At 32.5% G+C, this 22,908-nt stretch overlaps 1 protein-coding gene across 3 annotated transcripts in view; it reads left to right on the top strand.

Annotated features, from left to right (window-relative positions):
- LOC107448092 (cytochrome P450 3A18) overlaps positions 1 to 22,908 on the top strand; it is a 29,995-nt gene that overhangs the window by 3,991 nt on the left and 3,096 nt on the right. The window contains exons 3-12 of one of the 3 annotated variants that reach the window (XM_043046500.3): positions 1,998 to 2,050; positions 2,672 to 2,768; positions 5,427 to 5,543; positions 7,642 to 7,730; positions 9,666 to 9,811; positions 11,529 to 11,644; positions 14,313 to 14,460; positions 16,406 to 16,569; positions 19,273 to 19,361; positions 21,962 to 22,105. In XM_043046500.3, the coding sequence (XP_042902434.2) occupies positions 1,998 to 2,050; positions 2,672 to 2,768; positions 5,427 to 5,543; positions 7,642 to 7,730; positions 9,666 to 9,811; positions 11,529 to 11,644; positions 14,313 to 14,460; positions 16,406 to 16,569; positions 19,273 to 19,361; positions 21,962 to 22,105 (1,163 nt within the window). Of the gene's footprint in view, positions 1 to 1,995; positions 2,051 to 2,671; positions 2,769 to 5,365; positions 5,544 to 7,641; positions 7,731 to 9,665; positions 9,812 to 11,528; positions 11,645 to 14,312; positions 14,461 to 16,405; positions 16,570 to 19,272; positions 19,362 to 21,961; positions 22,106 to 22,908 lie in introns of all 3 variants that reach the window. The other 2 variants (XM_087153443.1, XM_087153442.1) reach the window with 2 other exon arrangements.

Below are 22,908 nucleotides of genomic sequence, written 5' to 3'. Positions count from 1 at the left end.
AATCTTTTTATAGATCTTATGCGGTAATAATAATAAAAAATATAACAACATAATATTTTTTATTATTTTTATCTATCCCTAACTGTACTAAAAGCCCATTTTCTTGTAACATTTTTCCTATTAATAAAAACTGCAAAATAAAGTAAAATAATGCTTTAACAGTTCAGGTTTAGCCTAAATCTGATTTCAAAGGACTATATATTTACTAGTGATTCACGGTACGCATCATTTACAGTGATGCGTACACTCATCAAATTTCTGTTACATATTGAGCGGTTTTCGGGAAAACTCCGTACTTCAGTCTCGTGTCGCACTAAGGGTACCGTACTGAGGGTACTAAGTCATTAGGAATAGAGGTCGTGGGTTAATAGTTTTGTCTTTATCTTGGCATAAATTGGCGAGAATAAAAAAGTCGGCACCTTCGTTCCTCCATTGCACCCACATAAGCCTACACACATTATCGCGAACTGAAAAAATTTAAATTAATAGTACTTTTTTTTTTTTGGAACTGATAATTCCGATTCTGAAATAAGAATAACCAATTCAAAGTGTGACAAGCCCGCCATAGACTTTACTTGGTCAGATCAAAATGGAGGAGTTTTCTTGGAGTAACAATTTCTTCCCGGTAACCACGACTGGTGCATCAAATTTTTTCCTGCAGTCGATCCGCCTCTCTCAAATATTAGTACGCCATGGCACCCACATCAGAAACGTGCTCTCGCAGCAGGAGGAGTTCTCCTCAAAGTCCACAGTACTACCAATGTTCTGCCACTGGTCACTGGGAACACTTCCTAAACGGTAATTGAGTTTACACCTTTCTCGACAGGGAACTACTGTATTGCTAAATGGAGAACCCTAGCGTACTTGGAGTTCCTTTGTGGCTACGATCCCCTAGATTGCTAGATCAGAGAATACAGAAGTGAGAAAAATATTGCTTGTGTAAAATAAAATTATGCGTGTTAAGTACACACCCGAAAATGCGGCAAAGCGAGGCATCCCAGGCAGGAAGTTACCCCATATGCTTTGCTTCTCATTAACAAAACCAGAGAAAAACGTTCTTTCTCGGAATATGAATAGCTTTTTTTCCCCATGGATTCGGATTTCTGACCCCCAAAATACAGAGAGTAGTAGTAATCTGGGAATAGGAAAATCTGGAAATAGGATCGAAATATTTTTGATCAGGAGATCTGTTCAAAATTTGAATCCCCTAATGTTATTTTTACGCATATTTCACAGTGTCTCGAGAACTTTTTAAGCGAATTTAAGAGAAATTTTGCACACAATTATATAATTTCTTTTTCCAAAGGCAATTGTATTAAAAAAAGTAACGTTTAGTAAATATTTTATTTTATTTTATTTAATTAAATAATTGTAAAAAAATGTTGAAATGCAAGGTACAAAATTTTTTACATCGTTTTAAGAAATGTAATTTTGCATGTCAAAATAAAAAATTTGACCAAAATCGGTTGAATAGTTTCTGATAAATCGAATTTAAAAAGTAAAATTTTTTGATCCCGTCCTTAAGATTAAATCCGAGAAGGTGAAGATCCGATCATTAAATCAAAAGTTATTCCGGGTGGACTGTTTTTTTATTTTATTTTATGCACTGTACCTAGCAGCCTACCTACAACAACACTGAAAGAAAGCATCATTGCTGCTGCTGCGGACATTGTTAGAAACTGGATATTGAGCGTATGGACTAACTAGATCACTATTAGAATGTGCGAATGTAATTATTACATTGTAAATGTAATTGTAGTACATTAAAATTAGTACATTGTAATAGAAATGAGTATATTGATCACTTATAATGTGTACCAGAAGAGTTACTGCATATTTCCGTGTAGTACACCGAAATCTTGCCAATAAACGTTTCTTCAAAATCCAATTGTTTGTTCAAAATTTAAGCTTTTCCTGTATGATATTAATTTTATGCATTAGTAATCTCACGTATTTTTTTATGGGAATTATGCATGCTTTTGTTTTATTTTTTGTAGAATTTAGAAGACTTGGATCTTGAAAGATATCAAAAGATAGGCAGAATATATGGGTATGTATGAATATTTTATTGAAATAAAAAACAAACTAAAATTCTTTATAATCTTTTAAAAATGTAATACTTCAGAATTATATATTGCATCAAAGACCGAAGAGCAAGGATACATTTACTTTTGCGTTCTTGGGAAGATACATGTATTTAAGTAAATGATAAGGCGCTTCTTCCAAAATTCATTAATTTGAAATTATGTCTTTTAATAAACAATCTGCAATGCTTCTAATTGTTGGGAATTCATAACCCCCGATTTTTCTCTTTTTAGGGAATCTTATCATCAAAGTCTTCAGATAGTTTACTTTTAAATCTAAGGTTGCGTCTATTTTCCCTACATATTATATCTTAGGCCTTAAACATTTTATTGTCAGAATAAAGATGAATTATAAAATCCCGATTATGAAAAAATATTTATTAATAGTAAGTATATTATTGCTATTAAACTTTTCCAGGTTTCAATATTAGTTAAAACGATAAACTTTTCACTGCACTCAAACATAAACTCTCTAGCACTTTTTCATCAGTATTTCTTAAATAAATTTTATATTATAAAATTTTTTAAAATTTGAGATTTTTTTTTTTTAAAAAGTATGTTTATTTTTATAATTTTTTATTTTGCAGATACTATGAGTTGACGAAACCATGCATGATAGTAGCTGAACCGGAAGCAATCCGTGATATTTTTGTGAAGGACTTTCAAATATTTCCAAATCGTAGAGTAAGTATCATTTATGCATCGCTATGAAAAAAGAAATGAAACTAAGTCATGATAATTATGTAATTATAATAGTAATAAGAACGTACTTAAAAAAATGAAACAGGACGCAGGAGACAATCCAAATTTCTAAAATAACGGGGTAGTAAATGAATATTAGTAAAATATTTAAATTAGGAATAATAAGTGGAAGAATAAGGAAATGTGATAATGTATGTAACGATAACTGAAATGCAATAATAATAAGTTTTGTAAATAAGGAACTAACATATATAACATAATGAGCAATGCAAAATACCAAGTACAATATTCACAAAGCAAAACGACGCGAATAAAGCACAAATGAAGATACAAAAATGGATCATTCGATTCTATAAAATTGGACTGTTGCCTCAGTGCCTAAACACAAAATGACAGTAGAAAAGTAACGAGACAAATACGTTGCAAAAAAATAGTTTAACTAGCAGGAAAAGAATCTTAAATAAGATTATTTAAAAAAAAGGGGGGGGGGAGAAAGGCGTGAGGGAGATTCGTGCGAACCCCAATGTGCATTGTGTTGAAATTAAATTCGAATAAACTTCTAAATACTTCTTCAAAATTAAATTGTGAGAAATTTTTAAAATGTGGAATGATACTCAGAAATTAAGGTTAGTCCTCGCAGAACAGTGTTGAATGATTTTAGCAGAAGAAAACTCATTTCTATGATAAGAATTCCAATTTTGTAGCATAAATTCCAGCGATGGACAAACGTTTGGAAGTATGTTTCTAGATCTTTAAGTCGGAATTAAATCGTATAGATACTTTTAAAAAAATGATAATATCCTAGCTATTAATATCAACCATAAGGTTTATAGCAATTTAGTTTGCTTACATGGGAACAATCGACTTTCAACTAGTATTTATTCAAAATCTTAGCAATTTAGAGGAGAGATTGGTTTTTCGATAATAAGGTAAAACAATCAGATTTTACAAATCCGGAGAATTGGAAGGATTGCGTGATTTTTTTCTATTGATGGAATCAATAATAATAGAAGTAAAACTCACGATGAATATAGAGAACTTTCGGCTAAAGAAGATCATTGAGCAGATTACTATTAGAGCAAATTTTAGAAACACGTTAAACAGGCATGCATCTTTAGGTTAGAGCAGTGTTTCCCAAAGTTAGGTACGCGTACCCCCAGGGGTACGGAAATAGTTTAGCGGGGGTACGAGTTCTTATGCAAAATATCTTGCAACCAACGAAAATTTCGAAAAATTTTATTTAAAAACAAAGCTAGTCATGAAAATTTACGGTTGCGTATTTTTCTATTGGCTATTTTTTGCAGAGCTAACAGTTAATAATTAGTGATGTCAACAGCCTGTTGGGATTTTCAACTTTTGTGAAATTCCCCAATTTAAAAAAAAATAATGAATGGATAAGATATCCGTTTAATATTAATACAACATCCATGCCAGAAAGATTGTCGTATGCGGAAGAAGAGCAATTATTAGTATTGGCTTCAGACGGATTCTTGAAAAATGAACATGAGGAGGATATTTAAACAGAATTCTGGCTGAAAATACAAAATATGTATCCAGTCTTAACAGAAAAAGTTGTAAAATATATTTTGCCTTTTCCCACTTCATATTTATGTGAAATCACTTTTTCAGCATTCGTGGACATTAAGTAGAAAAAAGGAAATAGATTATAAGACGTGAAATCGCAATCTAAGACTAAATTTGACCACAAGATAACCGAATTATGATGAACTGGTATCACAACAAAAACAATATCATCCTTCTTACTGATGCAAATAAACTTATTAACAAAACTTTGTACAAAAAAAGAAAAATAAATATATTTTTAAAAAAATACATTCATTTTTTCTATTAGTGGTACACAGCGTTACGAAAAATTTAGAAAGGGTACACAAAAGTCTTAAGTTTGGGAAACACCGGGTTAGAGGGATAGGATAAAGGGTTATGACAGAAACTACAAATGGCTTCTCTATTAAGAGTAGTAAGAAATTTATCACCGTTATGAGTTATATAAATAACTTTAATAAAGGTAAACGCTTATGATTCTCTCATTCAGATGTGAATGATTGCAAGAATCTGTATAATTCATAATATCGAGAACTTGATCAATGTCAGCTATGTCTATCGCTGTGTCACAATTGTTAACATATCGGTTATAAAAAGGAAACTAGTAAATTAAAGAATTTGTTTCTGAGTTGTGCATATATTATCGTGAATGACCGAAATCAAGAGAATGTCGACTTTATCACCGGTGAATGTCAACAATCACATAGTCGCCTTGGTGAATGTCCGAAATATTGGTTATATACGATTTGATATTAATTTATTCGTTGAATATATTCATTCTACATTTATATCTATATCTTAATATCTGTTGAGGATAGATTAGGAGAAACATCAGTGTTAGGAGTACTGGGCAAATGTATACAGGGCAGGCAATTATAATAGTTTTAATGTCAGATCTTACTTTATACAGCTCATATTGGTCTTGACAGAGCAACCTTAACTATAACATTTATTAATCTTTAACTATATGTGCATTTATTATTATTTATTTATTCTTGCAAATGTCCTTTTCAAAGGAGCCCTTCGTACTATATGCAAAAGCGTTCATAGATGCAACACATCAATTTAACATTTCAGTTATTCGACATGGGAGATGATGTGCTTAACAAGATGATGACTGCTTTACAAGGCGAAGATTGGAAGAGAGTTCGAGCCATTGTCTCCCCCACATTTTCTACGGGAAAACTTAAGAGGGTAAGCATTCTAAAATAACTCCCTGTGTTCAGAATATTAATTTAAACAATTAATTAATTATTTTAATTAGCACAATGGTGCTATTTTATTTACATAATTGTATACTCCCTTCTTTAGAGGATATAATTAAATAAGTTCTAGACTAACTTTAAGCTAAAAAACTTAAACGGGAATGAATTGATCATGTTCTACGTAAATCTGAAACATTAAAAGTAAAGCAAGTTTTTCATTGGAACCCTCTGGGCAACAGAAAAATAGGAAGACCTATTTGCCTAAGATAGGTACTCTGCCAGACATTCGTCTGGAGCTGTGGCGGTGACTATGGTAACGAGGTATGATTATTTCAAGAAGGGGTGCTGGCTTCCTCTTTAGGACTGGTTTCGGCGAGAGAAGAGACCTCTTTCATCGAAGCTACCCTCCCTAAAGTGCCCTATTCTTGTTTCCATAGCACCAGACTGCCGCTGACTTAGTGGCGGTCAGAGTACCTATCTTAGACAAATAGTAAAAATACTCGGAGCATGACGATTGTAAACGAATTGAAAATAATAGGAAAAACATGGAGAGAGGCAAAATATGTGGCTACAAATAGAGTGAGATGAAAAACTATGATAGAAGCCCTATGCTCCAATTCGGAGTGAAGAGGAATTTGTATGTATGTATGTTAACCTTAACATGTATGTATGTTATCTGAAGGGTAACAGCTATCGAAGAAAAAAAAACATCTGTTAACCTTGTGCTCCCATTGGTATGCATAACCTTGAGCTCCCATTTTTTTTTCTCTGAAGGGTGACAGTTATCGAAGAAGAAGAATATTTGTTAACCTTGCGCTCCTATTGGTATGTATAACCTTGAGCTCCCATTTATTTATCTGAAGGGTGACAGTGATAGAAGAAAAAAAAATTTTAAAAATGGTAACAAAATTGGATTAATGCAACAAACTAGTTTTTGTTACAAATTTCAATTCCATACATCTTACCACTAAATGTACTTCAGTCATTTTTCGTTTGAAATAAGCAGTGATGAATAAAACAAAGCATTGTTATCTGATCTAAAAATAAAATGATTGCCAAATAATATGGATCTTTTCTTTAAAAGCCTCGTTGTCATCTTATAGATCTAAAATGGGTTGATAAAATAAATTTATGCAGAAGTGGTTTGCAAGTTTAGACCTTGGAGGTAATTTATTTTCGTAGCACTAGAGCTGCACAATGGGCTGAGCTAGTGTCGACGGGCTGGGAAACATCCTTGAAGATGATCAGAAGACATGCCATCGCAATTTTGATCCTCTGCAGAAGTTATGGCTCCCCTTCTTTGATAGCCCGACGACCTGTGTGTGAAGTCGAGCACTTTATGGTAGAACAGCTTAACGAGGACGAATACCGCGCACCCTCGTTCCCTAGCAGACTGATCAAAGAAGTGGTCACCCATCCGCGTACTGACCACAGCCTTTAAATCTAGGAAGAGGACGCGATGCGATACATTATTTTATTCAGAATTGCTACACCCTAGAAAGTATCACTAAATTTTCTCAAGGGTACCGAAATGTTTAAATTTAGCTTTTATTTGAGTTTTACAAAAAATTCCCCAAACTTTGTTTTTATTTATTGTTTTACATGGATGAACATTACATTACATTGATGAACATTGATTTATATTGGTGGTACGGCCGTACCGCTCGGACAGGGTGACTTCGCATTCACCAATTTTATGAATTATATTTACTGGTAACTATAATTCATAACATATTATTTATGAATTATATTTACAGTGGTCTGAAAGAAATATTAAAGTGGTTGTAAACTGATCATCAAAACAAGTGGAAATATCTCTAATTATGCAAACGCAAAATTTAAATAAATTTCATTCCATGATCAACCAGAAAAAATGTCAAATTTCAATGTATGACTAAATGATTTGATAGTCCGAAACTTTTCATGATAAATTTTAAAAAATTAAAATTTTGTTTCATTATAGAAATTTTATTTCACATCACTATTTTAAGAAACTACTAGGTCTCTGTAATTATCTACTTAATTTACCTTATTTTATCTTAACCTTATTTTATTTATTTATATATTTTATCTTAACCTTATTTTAGGTTCTCAGTATTTTTCAAGACTGTGCAAAAACGCTGATTCAGAGTTTTTCAAAATCAGCAGAATTAAACGCTCCGATAGATGTTTTAAAGTAAGTGGTAACTATTTAATCATTTGCTGTAACTAGTAGGTTATAGTTACTAAAATGAAATGCATATAAGAGAATTTTCGCAACTCAATGGATCATCCCGCCAGTTTTCAAATAACAGCTCATTAACTATTTTATTCGTCAACACAAGCATATGTTCACTTCAGTTTAGAGTGTAATAGAAAATGCCAAGCAAACATAATTAAAAACTCGTCTTTAAACTTAAAAAAAAATCTTTTATTAAGCAAGAAATTAAATAACTTGAATTAAACAAAGCATATCTTTCTGGAAATTACTACATAACACAGCTCCATACACTCATTTACAAATCTAATCTCGATCTCTCTTATATAGACAAGCATACATCGAATATCCAATTCTAGCTATGCAAAGTGATTCAGAACCGCGGTTCCAATTTTGGAGAGGAAGCAAGGTCCATCTTTCAGATTGAGAATCGCATGGCCAGAAATGTTATCATGCGTATTTAGGGGCACAATCCAAACTGTTCAAGCTCATTAGCTGTTACTTATCTAAGTTATCTTAATTTTATGTTAAAAATTATATCCAAATACATCTAGACCTGAAATAGGATCATACCAGTTTCATCCCAATTTACAAATTTTAAAATCAGATTTGCAAGCTCTGCAAATTAGTTGAAAAAACAATACACCACGATATAACGGCTAAATCAGGGTTTATTGCCTGTCATTTTCCACAATAGAAACAGAAAAATTTTAATGTTTTTGATGAATAAAATAAAGGTTCAAACGTACATGAACAGTTGATTCATAATAGGGAAGAACCCTAGCAGCCACTCTGACAGTTTCGGCAATGGGTTGCTACGCAATTCTCAATCCTTATCATTCACCCTACTCAGTGGTCGGGTAACCCTACATTTTCTTTATAGTTGCAGTTAACTACAACTACAACTACTTTCTTTTAAATGCAGCGACTACAAACTACATTCAAAATGTAGTCACTACTTCGCTACTTTTAGAAGACAAACTTAACTGGAGTGCTTAATTTTCACCAATATACAAAATGATTTTGAATAAAAAATTGGATTGGTTAAATTTGAGGAGATATTATGAAGTTTTAATTCATATTTATATGAAATAGTTTTTTTTATTTTATTCTGAAACACTTTTTACGAAATTTGTTCTTCAAACTTTCAAACTCTATGTTTCTCTAGACAGTGATTTAAGAATTGCTAGGAAACTATAAAATATTTGTGGTTTAAGAGATCAATGCTTTTTTATATCCTCCAAGAAATAAAGTACCGTTTGAAAAGCAAAAGACGGACCATCCTGAATAACTTTTGATTGAATAATCGGATCTTCACGTTCTAGGACTCAATCATAATGGTTTGAGGGGGTGACCGCAAATATGCTAATTAATGAAGAGGATATTTTACGCAACGAAATTAGACACAAAAGCGTACTTTATAGTTCCTGTGAAATCGAATTAAGAGAGTCAGATATTCAAAATTCGATTTCTCAGGATTCCTGAGAAAGGAACATCTCGACCGATTTCGCGCCGATTTTTTCGAGCATCAGATGTAGATCGGCGACAGAGGCATTCTCTTTGCGTACGTTGACAAGCCCGCGGAAGATTTGCACCAATCAGATTCGACATTTTCTTTTGTGTTTAAACTTTGTTTCTTTATTTAACTATCGTTAAGAGTAGTTGCCAGGAATCGCTACAAACTACCGTTTTTTTGCATCACACTACTCACTGCATTACTTCTTTTAAAAAGTAGCGCGCTATACTACAGGCAACGGTAAAACCGATCACTGACCTCTCCAAGTTTGCACTGAATCACTCTGTACGTGCATGAAAGGTAGTACGGTGAGACCATCTTGTGCACACACTTATAAGCAAATAGTTTTCTAAAGTTATTCTATATGTTTAGAGTGACAAACCACCATTTTCTTTCAGATTTTATGGTGCTTTTACGATGGATATTATAGCTAGTTCAGCTTTTTCAACCAAGATTGATGCCAACAACGATCCCGATAACGTATTCATACAAAGAGCAAAACCAATATTTAATCAGGATTTCGGCATTCACATGCTACTTTTCTGTAAGCAATGTTCTTTTTTTATTATTTTACCACGTTTATATAAACTTGCCTTCGTGTATGTCTGTCCGGGTGGAATTTTGCAATCGATTTTAAACTAACTTCCCGACTAGCTACAGACTTCAAATTTGGCACATAGTTCAGAATTGGATGACAATGCATGAAAATGAAGAGAAAAAAGACATACAAAGTAAAATAAAATTGAAATTTTAAAAAAAAATTATTTTCGAGATTGTCTTTTGTTGTCGATTCCATTATTTCAAATTAGTATTACATGTCAGGTGAAAATATTTTTATTGTCGGAGTATTTTTATTGGCTGAAAAATCACGTGGTAGGATCCAGTTTTTCCACATTCATTTCCAGATTGTTTTGGTTGTCATCAGCATAAAACTAATGAAAGTCGTAGAGGTTTTGTTTTTCTATAAAGATTTTTGTATCCCTAATTTAAAATGAAAGTTCTATTATTTCAGTAGTGGTCTTGTAGCAGTCTTGACTACTCTTGACGAAGAAAAATAATCTAAATAAAAATATATATTTTTAAAAACCACGTTTTTTGTAGTGAATAATAATAATTGAAAAGTAATAATTTTTAAAAAATATAAAGTAAAAATTAAGAAAATTATATTTTAAAATAAAAAAATTCTAAGTAAAAAATAATATTTTTAAAAACCACGTTTTTGCAGTGGAGAATAATAATTAAGAAAATTGAAAAACGAAAAACGTGGGGCGCATGAAATACATAACAGTACATATACACATACATATACACATTTTCTTACTCATACACATGCACAGCCACATATACATCCACGTACATATGCATATACACAAACATATTCCACATCCACGTTCAGATACAATTACAAATATACATACACATATTCTCAAAAGCACACATACACACACTAATATAACATTACTGTTATGTATTTCATGCGCCCCACGCTTTTCGTTTTTCATTTTTCTAAATTATTATTCTCCACTGCAAAAACGTGGTTTTTAAAAATATTATTTTTTATTTTGAATTTTTAATTTTTTTTCCTTTTTTTTGCCATTTTTATTTCATTGGCATTTTATTTGAAATAATTTCATAAATTTAAAGATTAAATAAATTATGGATTATATATTAGATCTGAATATAATGAGAGGTTTCAAATATTATTACTAGTAATAATATGTACTAAGAGGCGGAAACCCTTTAACCATAGGGTTAAAGAGTTTCCTACGGAGAACTAGGGTTCATCATGAAGTTCACCGCTGTATTAGGGTAGCCCCTTTCGTGAAAAATTTAAAGACTAATAGAAGAAGTCGAGGAAACAAAATGTTTTAAAACAATTGCTATCGATTAAAAATATTTGTAAATTCAAAGTTTATGTTAAATGTGACCTACTGAATGCTCAAAATTGACGTTAAATTGAAGCCCATAAAACTTACGATAACCACATGAAACAATTAGCAACACTTTTTAAATTTTTCTAAACTATAGCCATCCAGTATACGGCATAAAATTAAATCCGTTTTATTTGGTCTTTAACTGTAACTTTATCAAAGTCTTTTTCTCATTGCAACGGGATTTTTAAATTTCATGCAGCAAACTGAAAACTCCCTATGAGAATTTATTTAATATAAAACACTTGCAAAATTGATTCTTTCTGTTGATAACTTTTAACTTTGGAAAAGATATCACAATAATGGAAGTCTTTTATTTATTATTTATAGTTATGTTTCCAAAACTCATGAAAAAACTTGGTTCCAGTGTCTTTCCAAGAGACTCTATGCAATTCTTCAAAAAAATAACTCTAGAAATTGTGAAGCAAAGGAAACAGACAGGACAGGTTAACTCACTTTTTCTATTTCCTTATGTTAGGTGTTTATACAAATTTTAATTATTTTGAATTTCGAAATGCGCAAAATAAAAACGTTTAGCTCCGAATATTTTTGTGTGGATTTTTACGCAAAACAAAGAATACAGCATACCGAATAACTTATTTCTACCTTATAATCAGATTTTTTAGTGAAACAAAGAATACGGCTCATCAAATAACTCTGTTCTAAATGATCGGGATTTCACTCAAAGCAAACAATACAGCAATTCAAATAACTTTTAATCTTGACATTCAAAAAATGCATTTTGAGCTATTTCCAAAATATACACAAACATACGCGATTCAATATTGTTAAATTTGGAGGTTGGTTGAACAATGCCAATTTGATTTGGTCAAAGGACTAACCTTGTCCAACAACTGATGGGGATTGAAGCACTCTGCATTGTTTACATGCACGGTAAATGTTCGGCTCAGAACTTTTTGAGGATAACGTATCCTGGTACGAGAAACTCCTTGATGCCAAAAGAGTTGTGTTGGAGAGATTAATTAATCGATCCAATATATTTAGGGATGTTGCTGTTGTAGTTTATTTGAGTCGCACCAGAGCTGCTCAATGGGCTATTGTCGACGGTCTGGGAAACATCCCCGAGGATGATCCGACGACATGCCATCACAATTTTGATCCTCTGCAGAGGGGATGGCACCCCCGCTTCGGTAGCCCGACGACTTGCACGCGAAGTCGTGCACTTTACGGTAGAACAGTTTAACGAGGACCCATACCGCACACCCTCGGCTCCCACGCAGACTGATCCAAGTAGTCACCCACCCTTACACTGACCGCATCCAGTGATGCTTAACTTCGGTGATCTGCTGGGAAGAAACGTGTCTTAAAGATCAGTCCACTGCGGAACACACTTAGTGATATTATATATACGGATTGGCCATTTTGAAGGTGTCCAGAAGATGTCCAACACTGAAGGAAAACGATCGATTGGAAGGCTCCTATCTGCCTCGGAACAACTAATGTTGCGACCTGACTTAGATCGACAGACAAGTTTGTTTTTAGGGAAAATACTTATTGGTCACTGACTTTATTAACATATTTGCACAAAGATTTATTGGAGGGTCAAAACTCTACATTATTGCGAGCATTATAGGCCACCAGTCATCACCCATTATGTTGTCTAATCAGGGGTGCCACTCTAAAAAAATTTCAAGACTGAACTCATTTTTTGACCAAATAATACTGTCTAGCGTTGTTTACCAAACGTTTAGAAATTTATAGCACACTGACACCAAAATTTACCTTTCCTTGATATTAGCCTACATATTAAATCAATCATTTGATTATTTTTTCTAATTTTTTATTTTATGTTTTTTTATCAAACAAAACATAAATAGCAGCCAACCTTGAAAATTTTTAACAACTATTTACTGAACAATCTGAAACCATTCGTATCCCTGTTTTTCACTTCACCATTACTTATTTTTTGCTCTAGCACTATAATTTCTTTCTTTCTTAAAAAAATAATCTTGATTTAACTTTGACCAGCATGACGATGGGTTAGGGTGGAGGAAGCAAACTAGAGCAGACTTAGATTCATTAATAGTACAAAATTTAATTATACAAGTAGATAAAATTCAGTCAATCCCATTTGTCAAGACTTTAAAGAATGAGATTTAGTGAAGCTGACAAAAAGAAGATAAATTAAAGTCCTGACATACAATATATTTTTATTTCGACAAAAAAAATTTAAAAAATTTCTAATGAAAAAGAAAAGAAACATTTATTTAATTGATAGAATTTATTAGTCTATTGATTTTTCTCAAGACTGATTTCAGTCCCAAGGACTGAAGAGTGGCACCCATGTCTAATTGGTCACATTTAATTGTGATAATTTGACCTCGGAATTTTGTCTCACGTCTCTGGTATTTTAGTATCCATGTGCTTGAACACAATTTTTTTGCTACATTGACTTTGATTGTTTTCTAAATTAAAAATTTTAAAGCTAAGAGAATTTTTATTTTTTTTCATTTATTTTTTTTATTATTTTTTTTTATTGTAATGTAATTCTAAGCTATATTTAATAATGTAATATCTAATGTCTAGGCTACAACTTACTTAAATCAGTGTCTAGACTTATTAACCGTTTTAGAATTATTATTGTTTGGCACAATTATCTTAATATACTTCTATAAATTGCAGTTAAAAAAATTTGTTAAATGATTTAGAACTTATCGATCAGCACATGCATTCATGTACAGAGTGAGGAAAGCGAAAATTATGCTTGATAAATATTAAATTACAGTTGTAAATTCACCAAATTTGTTATGATAATATACTTTTAATTTAAAACTTTATTTTAAAAAATTAGTGCTTAATTGATTAGAAGAATTATTTATGTTCACAAATAGATCTTAATAGAATCACAAGGGAAATGGAAGGGGATCACGTGGAAGGGGGGGTACAAGCGTAAGCGAATATTCACATATTTTAACATATGCTTTTAGCCTCCTTTTATATTTATAAAAAAATAAATTTCTTTAAATACAAATACTAAAATTATTTCCATTAAAGTTTAATTTTGTGTGTTATTTTAAATTCTGCAGATAAAAGGTTTATTATACTTTATTTAGCCTTTTAGAGACCATGAAATAAAACAAATATGTTTTCCAGAAAAGAAATGACTTTCTGCAACTATTGATGGATTCCGCCGATGAGGTATCTAAAGAAGAAGACGTTGAGAAGGCATCAGATGACATAACTCACAATTACGGAGACGAATCAGAGAATCGTTCATTTTTCAAAAATATTTCAACAAAAAGTGAGTTCGTGAATATTCTATATTCTCATATTTTCATGTAATAAAACCCAAACATATATTCTTAGATTATTAATAAATATATTTCCCTGTGTTTCATAAAAAGATAATTGTTTTCTTACTGATTTGTTCAGTGAGCAAAAAAATAAAGAAGACCATGCTGAATAACTTTTGATCTAATGATCGATCTTCACGGTCTAAGGTTCGATTTTAATGGTGATCTCAAATATGCTAATTAATTAGTGCAGATGATATTTAAAGTTACAAAAACAGACACAAAAACGTACTTTCTCAGATTCGGATTTCTGAGCCCCCCAATAAATAGGGAGTAACCGAGATCTGCCGAATAGGGTCCCAATAATTAGTTCAAGAGAACAGTCCAACGTTTGGACCCTTTATAGTTAATTTTATTTTTTGCACATTTCACCTTATCTCGAAATTTTAAAAAACGAACTGAAAATTTTTTACGCTGATTCTAAAATTTGTTTACAAAAAGATAATTCCATGCAAAAAATAACATTTAGTGGAACATTTTTTTTATATCTTATTATTTTATTTATAATAGTCTAAAATATTTTGAATGGTGTAGTATACAAATTTTTTCACCATTTTAAAGAATGCAATTATTAATGGCAAAATATATAATTGAGCGAAATCGGTCGAATAGTTCTTGAGAAATCGAATTTTAAAAATGCGATATTTTCCAAATTCAATCTCATTAGAACTATTTGATCAATTTCGCTTACATTTCTTTGTTTTGCTATTTAAAATTGCATTCTTTAAAATCAAATAAAAAAGTAAATACCTTAGATTTCAAAATATTTTCGACTGATATTATTATTAATTAATAAAATAAAAAAATAATAAATACTTAGTAAAAGTTTTATTTTGCACTATCGTTGCATAAACAAATTTTACAATTGGTGATAAGTGTTTCAGTTTCGAAATTGTTTTTCAAATTTTGTTTCTCTCAAGATGTGGTGAAATACGCAAAAAGTAAAACTAACGATAAGTGTTCCAAAAGTTGGACCGCTCACCTGACTGAGCTATTGGAACCATATATTCCAAATTGCCGTTACAACCTAAATTTTGAGTAAGAAATCCCGATCCGTCGAAAAAAAGTTATGTTTATTTAGTTGAAGTACGTTTTTGCGTCTAACTTCGGAACTTAATATCACAAACTATTTGAGGTCACCTCCTCGAACTATTAAGATTGAGTCCTAAAATGTGAAGATCCGATCATCCGATCAAAAGTTATTCAAGGTCACCAGTTTTTTTTTTTTTTTGCCCACTGAGCATTCCAACTGAACCAAAAAAAAAAAAAAAATTCACGATATGGTCAAATAAGACACAGATATCTTTCGCTGTAATCAGTATTACGTATTTACCAGTAGATTATTTATTTATATGATTAATTAGCGACCTTTACTAGTTGGCATAATATTTCTTTATTATTCCTGACTAATACTGTTACCTCATATTCCTATCTTATCTCCGTTGCTATTTCATTTTTAATCTCGATTCTCCTTCAAAATTAAAGCTGAATTGTTCCTTTATTATACAAGCATATTATAAATAAATCGACTGATGCTTCTTGATAATGCAACCTTTTAGGATAAAAGTATTATTTTATGATAAAGATATATTTATTATTTAAATAAAAAAAATGCTAGTCTTAAACTAAGAATGAAAACGTTGTGTTATCAGTTTTCAATGCGAGGTACGTTTTTTGGCAAAGCGGCTTTAATTTTTAAAGTAATTTGTATTAATTATTTTTAACAAATATAACTGTTGTTTCTATATAGGCCTAAATTTTATATAAAATTTTATATGTAGTTTTCAAGCAAAATGTGTTTAAATAGAAAAGAGTCTAAGAAACAATCTCTTTAGGTGTTTTGTTAAAATTGACAATATTTGTGGTAATAAAAATAATATTTTTTTTGTTTAGCTTTATCGATGGATGAGCTTGTAGCTCAGTGTGGCTTATTCTTTATTGCTGGTTACCACACTACTGCTGTGTCACTTGCATTCACGACTTATCATTTAGCATTAGATCAAAATACACAAGATAAGGTTTTTAGTGAAATCGAAGAAGTGCTGAGTGCAACTGATGTAAGTATTTATACACAAAATACTAGTCTAAAGAAAATTATCTTTTTTTTTAACTTTGAAGCACACACTCTCAGAAATAAAACTCACACTTACGATGTTTCATTAATCCTTGAGCTGACTTTTATTAATAGGGTACTTGCACTTCAAGAAGAAGATCGCAGATGCCCACACGTGTGAAGGCAGGTACAGCTAATCTTTTATAAGCAAAATGACGTGATAAAGTTGAGCAAATTTTCTCCACTTATGTTAGTTAGTTAATTCTTTCTAGTCTACATCTTTTACTTAACTTAGATTTATTACTTGTTTACGTACTTTATTGTAACCGTGATACATTTTTGTTTTGTGTACCTGGCAACTTCGATGCATAATTTGTTTGTATTAGGATGTCCTACGTGGTTTCATGCCTGTCTTTGTGTCAAGTAAAATATATAGTGAAAGAATCGAAATCCTTGTAAAAGAATCTTTGTGTACGAATATAGAATGTGCCAATTAAGAGAATTGATACTTGACTGACTTGGCTTACTCGAAATAGAATGGAAAGAACAGTTACTAACGTAAAAGAATTCCACGTTTCAATAACCAATCAAGATCGAGATACCTACACTACGTCACTTGCAGGTATCCTATTGTGAGAAGTATTCCGTCACGAAATCATGTGATTTGTGACATAACACGAACTTTCAAGTTTATGACGAGAATGTTTCCTCAACTCGGAACCCCTTCGCAATGCATTGCGGAAGATTGTTATCTAGAATGAAGACTAGACAATCAAAATAAAGTGACGAGACAAGCCTCTAGGGTGGTCTAGGAATTCACCTCGTACGACCAGGAAGAACCCGGATTCGAATCCCGCTTCGGGCATGTGTGTAATTTATCTCTTAGTTCTATCTGTCCTTCTTGTGCTGTTTGACCAACATTAATCGGCCTACATAATGCCCATGATAAAATTATTATTTGGAGAGTTGAATGCATTGAGCGCTACGAGGAGTTTTTTTATGAAGAAAAAAAAAATAAATGACGAAATTCGTTTCCTCAAAAAAGTGACGATATTTATTTAGTCACTTTGACGAAATCTTTCTCGGATCATATACCAGGGAACGGTTTTGTTTAAAATATAGAAAGTTTCGTGAAATTTGAGCAACAATATTTTACAGTTTAAGGATGCCGATTTTCTAAAATTAGGTACTGCCGGTTCATACTTTAATAACACATGTAAAAAAAAAAAAGCAAGGTTTTTTTCTCATTTATAAATAAATGTTTTGTGCGTTATTAGTTCAGCTCTGAGCGTGCTCTAGTCATATAACTTCTTTATCGAAATTCAATAAAATCAGTAATATTTTACTGAATGGCTGGATAGAATTGGCCTACCGCTTGGACAGTGCAAAAATCGGTTAAGCGATTCGAAGCTTTGAATGAAGAGATATTTTAGGATAAATTAAAATGTAAGTGCGAGTATAATATCTATATATATATTTCTCTTACACGGCGACAAAAAAAAGCCAATTATACAACTCCCCGAATGGCAACGCTAGAAAATCGACCAATGATTGCCGCTAAAAATGTCACATGCCAAATCTAGCTGAGGTGTGAGCCACCTATAGCGCTTTTAAAGAAAAAAAATTTAATAGCAGCTGCAGCAATCTCATATTATTAAGCTAGACAGAAGTGAGTAGTCTTTGTCGATTGATCTCTACTTTAGTATTTTGTCGAAAGCGCTTTTTTTTCACGAATTTATATATTACGAATTTATTTGACGATTTTTGATTTATATCACGAATTTATTTGTTTTATTACTGTTATTAGTTACTCAGTGAAAAATTAATCTCAGTCGTGCTGTTACGACTTAAGATTTTATATTATAGCGCATTTCTAATAGGTTTAACGAATTACATGTCATTTACTTGAATACAAATTTATTTTAATGACTTAGTATTTACTAAAAAGATGTAATTTTTTTAAAAAAAAAAGTTGTTATAGGGATTTAAATGATTGTTTTGAATTCTTAGAATTTTGTGCATTTGCAATGTATCTAAGTTAGTAGCGAGAGAAGCGAGCTTGGTTTGCGAAGCAAACCATTTGAGATTGCTTAGCAATTTTCGGGGTTGGCGAGCGTTAGCGAGCAGGGGGCGCAGCCCACTAGTAGCTTTTATTTATTAAGACTGTTTTTCGAAGGCTCCGTCGTCACATGAAATGATGCTTTTTTTGAGAATAATATGCTATTTTTATAACTGTTGTGAATATGCAACTGTTAGGTCAAGTTTAGCCTATCTAAAGCCGCCGGAGCTGTCAACGCTTATTTTGATAAGGGCGCAAAATGTCAATTTGGGGAAAAGCCACAGTTTTGTGAAAATAAAAAGCGTTTTTGGTCTAATTTTTTTTAATATTTTAAAAACTTACTCCAATGCTGCATTATCTGGGCTCTTAAAAATTTTCAAAAAATTAGAATAAGGCAGTGAGTTTAATAAGTTTCATCTAGGTGGAAAAATGTCGTCAAATTGGTGAACTTTAAAAAAGTTTAATAACTTTTCAATTAAGTTATTTGTCAGTTCTAAAGCTCAGGTACAACAAGATGATACATAAATATAGTCTAAATTCATCGTATTGCTTCAAGTGTAAAGCATCTAAGCTATGGCGGCCAGAGTTTTTGTGAGTATATTTTCCTTGAAGAAAACATCAAAATAAAATGTCTTAATTCTTTTTCAGGGTGAAATATCGTATGAATCGATTCAAAAGATGAAGTATTTGGACAACGTCATTTCTGAATCCCTTCGATTACACCCTCCCTTCATCAGGTAAGAACTGATTAAATAATATAAGAACCTCTATTTACTGACACTCAGGGGTATGTCGGAAAATCTAATAATCAAGGGACTATTTCAAATCGAGGTTTTAGTGCATAAATTATGAATGAAATTACTCATATAAATAGTAGTTATAATAAAATTTAAAATACTAATATTTTATTTTTATATAGTTGTAGTTCATTTACGTCGCAGTAGAGCTGCACAATGGGCTATTGGCGACGGTCTGCAAAGCCCCCCCCCCGCTTCTGTAGCCCGATGATCTGCACGCGAAGCCGAGCACTTTACAGTAGAACAGCTTACCGAGGACAAATAACTCACACCCTCGGCCCCTTCGTAGACTAATCTTAGTGGTCACCCACCGGCATAGTGTTGCTTGACTGCAGCCAGTGATGACTGACTTCGGCGACTGGGAACCGTGTTTTAACGATCAGTCCACAGCGGGACTTCTTTTTTTATAATTTCTATCATAATTAACGATGTTATTTAAGAAAAAAATATCATTGCAATTTTTTTTCTATTTCGCTATCTTTTTTGCACCAGAAGAATTTCGAATTTGTCACCACAACAGTAGTTGAGAAAAATCATTTATAAGAACAATAAAACATGAGGGGGGAATGCTTGCAACGTGCATCGAAACGATCCTCAGATAACCAAAGTGTTGTAGTATCGAGTGTCGGTAAAGGAAATTTTACTATAAATTTAAAATATACTTGTCAGAAATGAAGTAAGATAAAGCAGGGAGTTTCGCAATCACCTCCTTTAATACTTACTTTTTAGAATTCATGCAAAAAATCAATGAAAAATCTGATTTTGGGGGGATATAAGTTTGTAATTTTACTTACTAAGTTATGACCCCTATATGGTCATTTAAATCAAAGAAATGACAATAACGCTATTGAAATACATCGAATCACTTCTGAGAAAAGCTGTATGAAAAACATCAAAGCTAATTTGATTGCCTGAATTCTACTTTATTTACGTCGCCCTGGACCTGTGCAATGGGTTATATGCGACGGTCTGGGAAACACCCCTAATGATGATCCGAAGACATGCCTTCACAGTCTGTGAGGTAACTTCCTCACGATTTAGACAGATCTGAAGAGAAATGAAATTTTCTCCAGATCCCTGTACCTACGGTACTGCTCAGCGATCGACCACAAGACTTTCACTTCTATAGAATTTATGAGAACGTATTAGTCCTTCTCATAGTAGAACGTGAATTGACATCTGTGTGGCTGAAATCGTATTCTTGGCCATAGATGGCGCCACTGACAAAACAAGAAATGTACCTTTGAATTTGAATAAACTTTAACTTCCTTTTAAACTTCATAATCTGCAGCAAATGACAAAATTTGAGCAAAATCGAATAGTTCCTGAGTAATGAAATACCAAAAAGTTATACTTTAAAATTTAAAGAATTTTTTAACCAATTCTGTTCAAATTATGATTTTTTCTTTCAGTTGAAATTAAAGAGTTCAAAAGAGGAAAATAAAAGAGTTTTTAATATAGAATTAAATGTGGCTAAACAACTTTTACAGTTCTATTCACATAATTTATACAATAGTTCCAGAGCTATGACGAAATGCACAAAAAGTTAATGAACAATAAGATACCCTTACCCACGACCACTCCTGCTAAAACTATTGGGGGAATATCCTCTATTTTGTGTTAAAAATTGAAATCCGTTGAAAAAAAGAGAGAGAGAGAGAGAGAGAGAAATTTATTCAGAGAAAGTATAGTTTGTCTATGTTAAGAACTCCCCCCGCCACAAAGTCTGAGGCCGTCTGCTGCTATGGAAACAAGAATAGCGCATTTCAGGGAGGGTAGCTTCTTTTTACTCTAGGACAGTGTTTCCCAAAGTGTGGTACGCGTAACCCAGGGGTACAGGAACCGTTTAGCGGGGGTACGCGTTCTTATGCAAAATATCTTGCAACAAACGAAAATTTCAAAAATTTTGAAAAATGAACAATTACGTATTTTTCTATGGTTTTTTTTTGCAGAACTAACAGTTAATAATTAGCTGTGTTAACAGCCAGTTGTGATTTTTAACTAAAACTACATTCATTTTTTGATTAGTGGTACACAACGTTACGAAAAATTTAGAAAGGGTACATAAAAGTCATAACTTTGGGAAACACTGCTCTAGGACAACACGAAGAAAATATTTCCTTTCTCTCGCCCACCTGATACAAAACCCTGTTCTAAACAGTGACCCCACACCCCTACTTGAAATAGCTATACCTCGTTACCATAGTCACAGCCACGGGTCCAGACGAATGTCTAGGGGAGTTCTTACTGCAGACAAACAATACGTTTTTGCGATTCATTTCGTAACTTAAAATATCATTTGGACAAGAATGATTACATATTTTAAGTTAGTCCCTAGAACCATTAAAATTGGATATTGTTGCTTCCCCATCCGATCACTAGATCACAAAATTTTTAAAGTGTTCTGTTTTCTTTATTTTGCCCACTGAACTGGAAATTTTATTATGTGGTTGCTTACAACAGTATAGATAGAACAGCTGAAGCTGATTTAACCTTAACAGACACTGGAAGTTTTATTATGTGCTTTTTTTTTGCAACAGGTTAGATAGAACAGCCGAAGCTGATTTTACCCTAACAGACACAGGAATTATTATTCCCAAAGGAACGTTAGTCAGTGTACCGATCTACGCAATACACAGGGATCCAAAACTTTTTCCTGATCCGGAAAGCTTCAATCCAGATAGGTAACAATTATATATTTAAAATTTTATACAGTTTTTTTTTTAATTATATTTGCTGCGATTTCAATAGAAGTTTGAGTTGTTTTCAACTTTAATTAAATACAGATAATAATTACTTAATAAACTAATCGTGATTAGAAGTAGCCATGATCTTATTACACGTGATAATGATTGATTGGTATTGCAACAGTGTGGATTACCAATATTTATAACTGGTAATCATTATTAGAATTGAGTAATTAGCATTATGATTAATCATGACTACCTGTACTCGTTTATTGTTGTGATAAATATTTTATTTTATTTCATAGCCTTCGTTGAACAGTCGACCCAATTTTTGGGTTTACGACTACCAATGTTCAACTCCGCAGCCTTGAAATTTTGAACCCAATTCAGAAAACAGGGGAACTCCTAAATCAAGTATTGGGAGAAATTTGCCTTCGTGGACGACATTTTGGTGGAACTAATCCGCGTTTGCGTTACCCGGAGAGGGAGACCACGAGGACCATCCACGGTTAGCTGGATGGCAAAGGGACTCTCACCCATGATCCATCTACCACTGAGGATTTTTCACGTCAGCACTGTGGTCGGTGGAAGCCGGGTGCGGATTCGTATCGATCGTCCATCGCCGGGATTCGAACCCGGTTCACCTCATCCCCTGAGCCATCACGACTCGTGATAGATATTAGTAATTATGATAGCAGATATAATCAAAATTTATCTGGGCCCCTGAGGCTATCTCCGGCCGTTTTCCCATCCATCTTTAAGTTTTAACTTTGAGGTGCTGTTTTCTTGTAACTGGAGTG

The sequence above is a fragment of the Parasteatoda tepidariorum genome, chromosome 10 (assembly GCF_982258835.1).
Source record: "Parasteatoda tepidariorum strain Cologne lab strain chromosome 10, Ptep-v5.0, whole genome shotgun sequence".
In the NCBI taxonomy this organism is placed as follows: Eukaryota; Metazoa; Arthropoda; class Arachnida; order Araneae; family Theridiidae; genus Parasteatoda; species Parasteatoda tepidariorum.
The sequence above is the reverse complement of the archived record's forward strand: the minus strand, read 5'-3'. Positions and strand labels throughout refer to the sequence as shown.